General features: G+C 36.1%; 1 protein-coding gene, 1 long non-coding RNA gene and 1 other non-coding gene across 3 annotated transcripts; all 3 read right to left on the reverse strand.

Moving 5' to 3' along the window:
• Window positions 1–1,006: 1,006 nt before the first annotated feature.
• On the reverse strand, window positions 1,007–3,392 carry LOC122315297. The gene is made up of 2 exons (XR_006243999.1): window positions 1,568–3,392; window positions 1,007–1,474 (listed from the first exon to the last, which is right to left on the reverse strand). It is a non-coding gene; the product is annotated as an uncharacterized LOC122315297 (long non-coding RNA).
• Window positions 3,050–3,152, reverse strand: LOC122317675. The gene has a single exon (XR_006244593.1). It is a non-coding gene; the product is annotated as a U6 spliceosomal RNA (small nuclear RNA).
• A 1,429-nt stretch (window positions 3,393–4,821) lies between the features above and the next one.
• On the reverse strand, window positions 4,822–8,015 carry LOC122315111 (auxin-responsive protein IAA29). Its single transcript, XM_043130877.1, has 4 exons — window positions 7,555–8,015; window positions 5,700–5,980; window positions 5,497–5,590; window positions 4,822–5,174 (listed from the first exon to the last, which is right to left on the reverse strand). Exons 1-4 carry the CDS (start codon window positions 7,851–7,853, stop codon window positions 5,120–5,122), a joined length of 729 nt encoding a protein of 242 aa, XP_042986811.1. The 5' UTR covers window positions 7,854–8,015; the 3' UTR covers window positions 4,822–5,119.
• Between the last annotated feature and the right edge of the window lie 4,987 nt (window positions 8,016–13,002).

Consider the following 13,002-nt stretch of genomic DNA (forward strand, 5'->3'; position numbering starts at 1 on the left):
GTATTTCGAGCCTCACATCAACCAGATGGCCTTCATTGATACAACCATCACATTTTGTTAGGAAGTTTTAAAATCATTAATGGAAAACTAGTCCTTTACAGCACCAATAAAGCCACCCAAAATGGGGCCATCTTAGTGGGGAATCATCCCTTCCTTTGTGAGTGTCTGTGTACTTCCACCTGTACAGGTAAATCCTTCTTACTCCATGGCATAAGTAGAACAGTGATGAGATTATCACAAAACCAGATTCACATCCTAATCGTATTCCAACTATTCTTCCTACATGCTTCGCGTCCATTTGGAGGAAGAGCCAGCATCAACTATAAAAAGAAGTTCAGGAACAAATAAGTAACAAGCGTATTGATCAAGGAATGAAAATTGTCTGAATTTGCAGGAAAAGATGTAAAGAACGTTCTTGACAAGCATGGACTGCTGACACTTAACGGTCCATATGTGCCTTGAAATGGGATGCAACAAGTGTCTTTTCGGGCACAGAACAAGTGGTTATCCACGATCGTATTTGTTGCATTCGTCTGGAATGCTTTGATCAAGGCTCTTTTGGATCCGCCAGTTTCCTTCTGAATGTTGAAGTCTCTCTCGCCCTTGGGCCAAATTGCAGCATTTCATGAACTTTTGATGAGCAATCAGAAGAAGATGCAATTAACCATTTGATCATATTGATCAAAACAATGGAAAAGGCTTCAAGCACAGGAAAATATGCCGCTGTCTTCCTAAAACAATAGCTCTTTTGTACTGGAACAATCCATGAGTTGTCGACAGATTTTTCTAACGCTACATACAGCTCAGATAAAATACTTTGAGCAGAAAAAGAAAAAAAAAATTGACGGTCCAAAGAAGTTGTTTGGGCTAAAACTTCCGTAACAGGATAGAGGATTGGAGATTAACAGATGGATATAATTTATTAAAAAATAAAACAGAGAGAGCATCTGACAAATGCTCACATTCGTTTACAGGGAAATCAATTTGGTCAAATTACCAATCTCTAGAGGCACTCCACCTGTCAGGTTGTTTATGCAATTTCAGCCTTGGGTCCACTCAATACATTCTGACTCAGATTCCAGCATCATTGGACAATATTTTAAATCTCAATCACATCAAAGCAACAGGGATTACTAAAAAATTAAGAATCGATTCTTCACAAGTCCATCAGCACTTTCAGGATTCAGCAGAAACAGTTCTTTCAGTATTATACCTGCCTAAAGCATATATATCTTCTGGCATCAAGTGCAATTGGAAACTTTCTTCACCAGACAAGAATATATATAAAAGGTGAAAATGATGATGGAGAACGACAGGTGAGTGATGTGGCAGGAGTTGCCAGTTCAGTCAATCCACACGGGGGATTCGCAATATGGAAACCCCATGATGCATTCAGTGTACAAGGTTCAATGCTAAGACTCACTCCCTTTGCTTCTTAAGTTCCAGTAGTCTATCATCTTGCTGAGAGCAGCCACTGACCAATAAAATTAGCAGTAGTTAGAAATATTGATCGAGAATAAATTAACTGAACTTGTACAAGAATTTCAATTCGAAACAGCTAGAAAACCTTCATCCGGAACAGTCCTTTGTTGAGCAGAGATAAGCTAGCTGAAACTAGCAGATAAAGAAGATAAGAGAATCTACACACCACGCTTCCATTACCGAGCAGCACCAGCGACGCACTCATGCACATGCACAGCCACGGACAAACTCAATAATAAAGGCAAAGGAGAGGGAGCAGAGGACAAGGCCAGCTGAAAATTGCAAGATTATAATGACCCAAGTAAGGAGTTTTACACGTTGGCTCAGTATCAATTCTTACCTCTCTTATACAAAACAAGAAAAACCGAGCCTCGAGATTCAAATATAATTTTATACTACATCTTTGATACGAACTTCGTTGATGACATACAGCCTAGCCTTTGACGGTTTCATTTTCCGCCAATGGCAAACTTCCGGTATTTTAGTATCTTTGATCACGTTGACAATAACACAATGATAATTTTTTGTCCTCCAGGTGGGCCCACTGGAGACATCTAACTGCTACCCTTAACTCTTTTTTTATGGTAAGCATCCATTTCAACGGTAGAGATAAATGATGCAAATCTCCAACGAGCCAATTAAATAGGACTTGACCAAATTAACCATCACATGATTCACGGATAGAAAATCAAATGCTGCAACAACCCATTTGATCAATCCCAGTATTCAAACCAGTTGAGTTTTCAATTGCCTGAGGTTTGAACGGAGAACTTATAGCTGAGTCAAATTATCCCGTAGGACCAGGTCAACTGTCGCCTGACGAAGAAAATGTTAATAATCTCATAATCTCTGGTAGTAGCTTACATTAACCTATCGGGTGGGGAGAAAGGATTGGAATTTGGGTCCTCTGATGGCTGAAAGAAAAGGATGTCACAGAAACATCCAAGCAAATGATGCAAAATTAGAGATATGGATAACATTTTTCTTTTCTTAATATATGCCTTCTTCAAGATTTCTGATTTGGACCGAATCTAAGAAATTTCACATATGAATGTCATGCTTTCACAAAAGACAAAAACAGTTTTCTACTTTTGAGTTTGAAACACTCAAGTGAGAACAAATCACGGTCGCTGTTTCCTTTGCAAAAACAAGATAATAGGTGAGGCCGAGAGAATCCAATTTGAAAGACTATTATTGCAAGAGTATGTAGCAATTGCGATCGGAGTAGGCATCGTTATGCCATCAAATTCCATTTGAACTTCATAGCCTCGGCAGAAAGGACACATTTTCAAGATTCTAAGATGCATTTCATCAAGCAAGTTGTGTACTTGCGTTCGCTTTAACACTGGAAGACAAATGACCGTCACAGAAAGCCTAAGATCCTGAGGAGTGAACAGGTTCTCCGTTAGCACGAAGAACACAAGCACGAACAACGAAGTTGCAGAGCGAGGTTTGGCGCAGGTGTCTGGTGTTGCCAGCGGAGAAGCATGCAGGGGGCTAGTTTAGGGAGTTAAAAAGGATGTTTTGGTAAAAAGAAATGAATACTTCAGGGGCAAAAGAGTTAAAAAAAAATTTGGACCATTTCTCGATTTGTGCGTGTCATCCTTGCGCAGGGGCCATGCTAATCTTCTCTGTATCGTTCCAATTTTATCGGATGTCCCCGAAGGGACGCTAGGTTATTGTGGCGTGCTTGAATATAAAGGTAACTTATCATTTGAATCCGAACAATGTGGGATAACAGTAATTGGAGGGATGCTACTACAGGCCCAAGCCCAGACTCTATGCACCAGCCCTAAGCTTGTGCTTGGGCCTATAGTTCAGATAACTGCTCTAGTGCTATTGTAAAAATATGAAATGGGCTTGGACCCACTTAAGTCAGGTGGACAGTTGGGAATTCGAAGAAATGAAAATAGTTCACCCAAGTTGCAAGCACGATCCCGATTCCCATTCACCATAACCAAGTATCAATGTATCATATCCAACTTTTAGTGTGAAATTAAATCCGGATTAATAACTCAACAACACATCCCAAATTCATCTTTTGATTATTATGTAAAATTAGATAACATTGTCTTACAATCCAAATTAATTGCTCAAAATATAGAGGATTTAGATATATCCTTATGGCTAATTATTAGATCATCTTGAAGTGAAAATAATTTTTTTTATTTTTTATTTTATTTTATTCTTATTAAACTAATTAAATTATTCTATTTATCATCCACATACTACATATTTATTATAAAAAAAATGAAAAAAAAATTAAAATAAATATAGTGTGAAGATGACAAGAAGATTTTTTCATATATATATATATATGAGGCGGTGCTTTCACCTTATCAAGTGATTTCATATTATTAAAATAGCTTAATTAATTATTATTTTCTAACGATATGACAACACATAAAAAGATAAAAGAGTACTGAAAATATCACATGTCCACGTTTTGAGAATTTCTTATAAATTAATCCATTTTCCCAACACGAGTCTTGTAAAATATTGAAGTACCTTTTTTTTCCTTAACAAAGTGGGAGGTGGGAGCAACCAATAGAAAAGATCTCAAGGCCCAAATAACAAATCCTATCATCCTGACTAAAAGACAACAGCAGGAGAGAGAGGAAGAAAAAAGAACGGGGATAAAGGTCAGGAAAGAAACGTGTAGGAGAAAAAAATAGAGATATGATGTAAATGAGAGAAGATGTGATATAAAGTAAAGGAAGAATAGAGGATAAAGGGAACTTCCACATGATTTTTAAAGGAGACTAATTTCGATTTCAATAGCTTTAGCTTCTTCAATCTAAGGAGAGGGATTCCAGCAATGGAATCTCCACAAGAAAATAGAGCTTAGATCTCCATCATCTAGCAAAGATGAGAGACAACAAAAAACTATAAAATAATCATATTATAGTAAATTCTTCACTCTCCAAACTCCATGGATGTAGGTATTACACCGAACTACATAAATCTGTGTATCTCCTGTCTCTTTATTTTTCCTGTATTTAACATACTGTACATCGCCATGGATGAATACATGGACACCACACAACTAGACTGGACTACCTTCGAAGGCTCCATACAACACTGATCGAGGTCCGAATACTCTTAGTTGGTCAAAAATGACTCTTTATCTCATTCTTACCTGCTATACCATTTTTAGGTGTTAAAAGTTTTAATTAATAGATCACGCGAAGCCACGAGCCTTAACAAATTTGTTTTCTAATGTAATTAAGCCTCACTAGCTAATTATTTGAAATAGAGAAATACATCATTCTACTTAATTTCTATGTTTTTAAGATAATATAATTGATCAAATATTGAAACTCAACGTACAACACAATCGAAAACACACTCAGTATATCACATAGTTTTTTCTTGTGGTTTCTCGAAATACAAATAACTGGTAATTAAACAAGGCAATTGTGCTAGATTTCCTCTTCGCTTTTCTTTCCTTTCTGTTGGATAGCCTAAGCTCTACTGCACAATGCTATACTAAGTTCAAATTTTTTTTTTCCCCAATCACTTATCACAGACCATACGCTTAATTTGCTAAACCACTGCATAAGAAAAGTCGTATAATATATATATATATATATAGAGAGAGAGAGAGCAACGTTAACATAATCCAGCTCATGATCGATCAACCGTCGACATTCCTCAGAATCTCCAAACGCTGCACGGATTCGGTGAAAGTTCTGCAAAATCATCGTTTTTTTCACATGATCTCATACATATCATGAATCCATCTGGAAATTATTTGAATTAAAAAAAAAATAAGAAAACACTAAAATCATGTGAACTTGCATGTCTCTATTTTCTAAAACATTTTAAATAATTTATTTTCAAAAGAATTAATGATATTTGGAAAAAAAAAAAACTAGATTTGTAAATGATCAGTGCGGAGGATGTCACATATATATCATGAAGATTCAATTTACAATAATAAAAATTTAAAATTAAATTTCAGTTTAAATTAAATTATATTGCCATGATATAAAAATATATATATATACGTACTGCCAAGGAACATCTCCGGCAAGCAGCCAATCACCGTCCTTGTCCTGATACGTGAGTGCATAGCTTGCACAATCATTATCAATATTTTGGCGGCCTGCACATGAGATTCATGAGCATATAATTAGACCCAAATAATCAAAACCCGATAATCCTACTTGAATTTCTCTTGATTTTTATATATTTGTAAACGCCCATCGACTTACCATTAGGAAACATGGTGATCAAGCTGTTTGTGAGAGCCTGATAAGAGTCGTAGAGCCTTAGATCAATCTTTCTGGCAATTGCTACCCCCTTCATCTTGACCTTGACATACAAAGAGTTTGATGATCCAGTACCAGTACTACTCCTCTGATGATGAGCCGACGTTCGATCTGCATTGTTAATCTGCCCACTCTGATCATGATCATGATGCTGGTGGAGCTGCTTCACCCTCCATGATTTAATGGGTGGCCACCCCACTACATGGTTTTCTTCCTCTTCTTTCCTATGTATATCACATTTGAAAACTAATGATCAAATATTAATGTATGAGTAATGCTAGATATATGATATGCACGGGCCTTTTCAGGTTTGATCAGTACTAATCATCTTAAACCATCTAATTAATATATACTGAAAAATTAATCAATTGGGACAGATGGATTTGAAACATGATATATTGCTTGTAATTAATTTAACGAAATAGAAGCGGGCCTTTAGTTATTTTTAATTGGGTGCCAATTATAAGTAGTTTTGTTCTAGACAAATTAATTCGAATATATATATATATATATATATATTGAACGTTTCTTTTTTCTTCAAAAGATTTTTCCATTTTGTCAAAGGTTTGTGACCTGGTTGGTATAACCCCCAGTCTCTAAAATTGAGGTATGGAGTTTGGTCCCCTCCCCTAAATGTATTAAAAATAAAAAAAAAAAGATTTCTCCCTTTTGGCATGGGTAAGCATTACAAAACTTTTCCTTCAATACTTTACCATTAATCTTAATTATTGACATTTGTTTGGCTGAAATAAACCAATATATTCATCAAGTCCGGTTAATTTGTGATTAAATTAATCTTGTTAACGGGAGTGAGATACAATTTTGACCATGAAGGATGCCTGGAACCTTAAGGGCTCGTTTGGATTTAGAGATTTGATGATTTTAAATAAAAATTAAAATAAAATATTATTATTGTTTTGAAATTTAAAAAAATTGAATTGTTTATTATATTTTGTGTAAAATTTTAAGAAAATTATAATGATGAGATGAGATGAAAACACTCTCTAAATCCAAACGAGTCCTAAAAATGTTCTTGCCCAAAAAAACCCAAAAAAAAAAAACAGCACTCATAACTCAGATCGGAAAATGTATATATAATTAATAAAGACAATGTTTTGAGTGGATAATTTTTTCCTGGTTCCATGTTTCATATATTAAGGAAAATTGGAATGAGAATAGGCCACCAAAATATTGATAGTTGGGAACGTCGAACTACACTATGTTATATTGACAATAATGTATATAACAAATTAAAACACATATAATTAACTGCGGAAAATCACGGCGGAACCACTTGGAGATCATCGGGCCGGGGCCACCCAACATCTCTTATCGATCCCTGAAGAATAATATATAATATTCTTGAAACTAAATGATTCGATCTTATAATATAACAATATTAAGATTTTATAAGTGGAATTAGCATTCTTTAATATTGAAAAAGCATATATATATATATATATATATATGCATGATATATGTCTTATATATGTTCCTATATACACTAATGCATCAAAAGAAAATTGATTGCATCATTTGCATGTATATATTGATCATGCATGGATAAATGAATTAGCGCGCGTACAGATCACACAAATATATGAAAATGTTATTTCAAGAGGTAATATTTATGGCTCACGGCCTTTGAGGACACACACATTTATATATAATAACTAATAAGCTAGAAAGATTTCAATATTTTAAAAATAATAATAAAATTCAGCTAAAACTAAAGATTATTCGCGGCAACATATAAGGGAAAATTCCAATAAAATCAACATATAAAAAATTAATTTACTTGTCGAGGATGTGAGGCTTCTTTTCTCCTTTCCGATCATCGTCCTCGTTTGGCTGGCCATTCCACAACGTCAGGGGGAAGGTTGTGATCTGTGGTAGGTCTCCAAAGGCTTCCTCAGAACTACGTTTGTTTTTTACCCATTTTTCGCCTTTCAAACAACCGCTGCTATAGCTCCATGGTTCAGAGGCAACTGGTTCATTCAGTACTTCAACCTCGTGATCATTTAGGTCGAACCCTTTCAGTTTCAGTGGACTGTGAACTGGAAGGGCCAGGCCAAGTTGGAGCTCCATCGATCTCATACATATGACAAAGCGGAAAAATCGACGTCGTAAGGTTCAGGATATTATATGGAGGAAAAGGCTAGCTAGACATGAGGCTCTGCTAGGTGAATGGAGATTCCATTGGGAGGGATTATGAAGTACTTATATATATGAGTGTATCTATGAGAGAGAGAGAGAGAGAGAGAGAGAGAGAGAGATGAAAATGACCATTGTCATCTGGTAGAGAGGAAGTTGGGGACAGCATGGAAGTTGGGTCGGCTAAAAGACTAGCAGTGATATAGACAGGCGAGGAAAGGGTGCACCAACGTGCCGAGATTGCCTTAGCCCACCCTCTCTTTTAGTCTTAACCTTCTGATCTGCCCCCGCATTCACCAACCCTCTCTCTCTCTCTCTCTCTCTCTCGTTGGTTATATATTTCTGATTTTAATTAGTTTAGGAAAATCCTTATTAGCCTACATTGATGATTCTTCAGGTATAATGAATCAAAATATATACTTTTCTTTAAACCAATTAATTCGGCTACGTACACATGATAACATGATTAATTAGGAACTAGCCTTTGTCCCTCATAATTCCCTACGAACTGGAGCAGTACAATTGTTTAGGCAAGAAGCATTCTACACGATTTGTTCAATTTTCATAAAAAATAATATATACAAGCTCTAAATATACAAATCTTACACAAATTCTTATTAAAAAATAGATCTCATCATAAAAAATTGTAAAAAAACTCACTTTGTTTTTATGGAGCGTACATTTTTACAAAAGTCTTCACAAAACTTATACATTTGAGCTTCTACATGTCATTGCTCTTTATTAAAACTGCTACATATCTGCTTAACTAGCTATATCGCATCTACTCGCGTGAGTGATAGCTAGCAAATAACCAACGAGCCACTAAAGAAAGAAACTTGACGAGCCACACATTTGGATCGGTTAATTGGCATTTATGGTCTCGCAGCTGCGCGCTGCTGCTACGTACATGGACATTATTATAATCACCTGAGGTCCTGAACTAGTACTCGTACCTCTAAGTTACATCGATATTTGTAAACAAGATGATAAATATTCCAACTTTTTCTAAAGTTAATTGACATGCAAGCTGGTATGTCATAATTAAATGGATAAACTCTTTGATGATCTGGGCTCGTGAAAGTCCAACTATTTAGCTTTTTTCTAGCTGGCCGTCTCTCAATGTCAGGCGTCCTGAGCTTGCTCAATTCAGTCATTAATTCCTTCACGTACAAGCACTCAATAAAAGTTTAAACCCAGTGGGCCAATAACGAAAGAAAGTTTGACCTATAAGTATTGCTATATATATATATATAGAATTGTATTCTTCATTAGTTGGTTGTTGCGTACGATAGTAAAGCCGGTGAGAACCTATTTACCACAACTTTGTAGGAAGTCCCGATTCTTCAACGAAAAATGTATGAACCCGACCACCTTAAATTATAACTTATTATCATGGTGACTGACGTCAAAAGATATATTCTCCTTTTATATCTATTTCTTTATAATACTTTACAGATGCACTTATAATTACCAATAATATCAATATTTATTATATTAAAAAACCAACGGTGATCCAACGATTAAAGCAGTCGAATCTAAAATTGTCAGTTTTCTAGGTTGATATTTTCGATAGGATTATGACAAATATATGAACCAAAGTGCAAATCACGTTTCGGTTTCACTATTAATGGGATATATCAAATAGTTTGCATATGAGTTCAAACTATAAACATGTCCAGTGTGTCGGCAGAACCCCGTCAACAGAGCATCATGATGAGGCATTTCACGAGCCTCCATGCTAAAACATTCCGTTGATCTTCTTTATTATTTAATGTTTTTATATACTTTAAAATAATAATGTTTTTTAGATCAAAATAATGAAAATTCTTCTTGTCGGAGTTTAATTATACAATTAATTAATCTAAGCCAATAACAGGGGAGAGAGAGAGAGAGAGAGAGAGAGAGAGAGAGAGAGAGAGAGAGAGACCAGGAGGGGAGAGGGGGGGAATATTATGTCGGAGACAAAGAAGCCAACAACATATTATACGTTTGGTATGTGTTCGTTTGTGGCTCCAAATTGGAAGTGCAGGCGGCCTCTGCTCGCTGTTCCAACGTAGCAGGAAGTAGCAGCACTTGTTTAGAACAGGGGAAAGGGTACGTGCACCTCGTGAAGTGCACGTGATGGTCGGCTAGGGCATGACATGCGAGGTGCCCCAGAACCCACACCGGAGGCCAGACTGGTTCCATGATATATATGATCAGAAGACACCTAGACCACCTTAATGATCTGTACATGCATGACACGATCCCAAGGTTCTCACCCTGATCCACTACTGGTGGAACCCAACTCCAGCATCGAGTTGAAAACCCTGATAATTATTGTCCCCCTTAACTGCCATTCATAAATTCAACCCCATAAAATAGGTTACATGAACAAGACTACCTTGTCATTCATTGAATGTTAATGGACTTTCAGACTCGGTAGGTGGCAGATTGAGGACCACTAAAGTATATATGGCTCTCGTAATCAATCGCCCGATTCTGCATACAACATGCATGCTTGATGCAATGGACCTTTTCAACATACATCGTAATCAGATCACTAGTGATAGAGCATCTTAAGTGGCTTGTTCATTGTTTTCTAATTTAGTGATTCAGATTCTATCTTTCAAGCATTTCTGAAATGCAACATGCAGAAAAGATTGAAAGAATATAAATATATAAGAGGAATCATTGCATGTTACATGTGTTCACTTCTGATAGGATAGAGAGTACTTCAGAGATAAGAACTTGTGTAAAGCATTGATCTTATCCGATGGAATGGAGCGGCCTCCCAAGAGGCCAGAGATATATTATATACAGTGAAACTGTAAAGTTTCATCGATCCCCCCCATTCACTAAAAGAAATTAGACAGGCACTATGCCAATTAGATCCCACACCGTCTCTCTATTTCTGGACCATTGATGTATCATGTCCCTTAAATTAGTTACCGAGTGGATATATGCGCAAAGGCATCCGTGGGAACGTGGGATCACCCAAACATAGCTTCTTGTCTTTAGGTCTATTTCCATCTTTACCGGTGGGGCAACCTTTGGCTTCTTCAAAGTTTAGCATTGACAATATGTTCATATCATGATCTTGAACCCAATTAGTTGTAGCACTTAAGACCAGGAACCCATGTGTACTCGTCTCAGACTGAAAGACCCACCATGTTTAATTGTTTCGATTGATCTGCTTGCATGATAATTCCCCATTTTTCAAAGCCCAAGATTAAGATTAAGTTTTTTTGTTTTTTAATGTTCAAAATGCATGTAGTCCTTCGTTATATAATGAGATTCTTTTCATCATTAGTTCGTTTAATTCCTCGCAACCAGCCGCAAAGAAGGTCACGTCGCTGAGTGGGTGTTGGGGCACCAAGCTCTGCTGCTGACAGACATGATTTTCTTTCTTTTGTTTTAAACATCATTTTTCTTGGTGAAAATTAGTACGTCCTTACTCCTCAGTCATCTTTCCGCGTTGAAATAGTTCTTTTTTTAATCTATACTTTTACCAGCTTCTTTCATTGTTTCATACTACGTTCAACAATAATCATGATTGAGCATTTGAACTGGACCCATCTATCCTTGAGATACCGCGATTTCAAGAGTTATTTTGACCAAAAAATGGGAATATTCTAATGAACACGAAAAAAAAAAAAAAACAGACGGAATGAAATGGGTTAACAAAAAATTTCGTGTTGTTGGATGTGCGAAACCAGTTAGAGACTTTTGTGTCGCTGACAAGATGCATGTTGGTCGTCATGTACTGTACGTTAACAATTAACATCGACCTGAGCTTTAATGCTAGCTAAATGATGTTGTCTTGCTATGGTGATGAGCTTAAATCGCGGGGCGGTGATAGTCATGAGCTCGTGACCAGTCCTCAAAATTGTTAACCTACTTTAGGCGAAAAGTGGGAAAATAAAATGAAAAATGGAACGAAGGAAGAGGAAAACACATCAGTTTCGAAAAGAAATTTAAAAAAAGAAAGAAAGAAAAGTCTAATGGCATGTTGCGTCAACACAACACCGGTCCATGGAACACGTGAATTCAATGATTTAAACTAAAATAATATACATTAAGATTATAATACCATTACAATAGATCATGAATAATGATATAATTCTAATTATTTTATTATTCATTTTACAACCAACTAATTTAATAATCACACTTTAATGAAGTTTTGTACTGAAATTACTGAAAAAATAAATAACATTATTTGGTTAAAGTTATTGACATCGAATTGATAAAATGATTTTTTTTTTTTAATTATTCCGAATACAAAAGCCGAATCGCTAGTTTATTATTGAAAAAGTCAGATACAAAATGGAAACACTATTGAATTATTGAGAGAGCCTTGTAAAGGGTTGACATGATGACTTGGGCCTTAATTGAAACTTATTGACCAAGGATACCTTTAAGATTTAAGATTGACAACTGACTGAGTAAAACGTAAAACAGCTATAGCTTGGTCCACGTAATTTTGTTGGACCCGGCTTCGATTTTTTTGGGCCGAGAGCTGCATCTAAATCCAATTAACGTTGGGAGTTGGGCTTCCAACCTTGAAATCGTTTTTCAGACACGTTTGTTGGTTTTCTTTGAAAACAGAATCTCGGATCATTGTTATGTGTTTTAAAGCTGAAGATATAAGATACTTGCCGTGAAAATCCAACAGATTTAGCTCTAAGAAGACCTTTCTCTTTTCTAAATTCTTTTATGAGCAATTCTACTCATAGGCCGCTTTAAGTTTCCAACACCACACACCAGCTGAGCTGGCTTTTTTGTTTTTTTTTTTTCAAAACGATTTGTTTAGAATACTACTCCCCACGTTTTCCACCTTCTCCCCCAAATCTTCCACTCAGATTTGCCCTTCCGCCATTTTCTTACCAACCCCAACTGAACAATGCAGGGGAATCAATCATTTTCAATCCATTTGAGTTTGTTTACCCAGATCGCATCAAATGACACGTAAATTTAGGCAATCTTCCTATATATTACTTCATCCTAACTTTTACATAATGAATCAAATCAGAATGATCAAACAGGAAAAAAATTGCTACAATGTAGTCAACGGATTAGGGAGAAGGGGATGGTGTCGACGGGAAAAGGG

Source organism: Carya illinoinensis, chromosome 7 (assembly GCF_018687715.1).
Source record: "Carya illinoinensis cultivar Pawnee chromosome 7, C.illinoinensisPawnee_v1, whole genome shotgun sequence".
Lineage (NCBI taxonomy): Eukaryota > Viridiplantae > Streptophyta > Magnoliopsida > Fagales > Juglandaceae > Carya > Carya illinoinensis.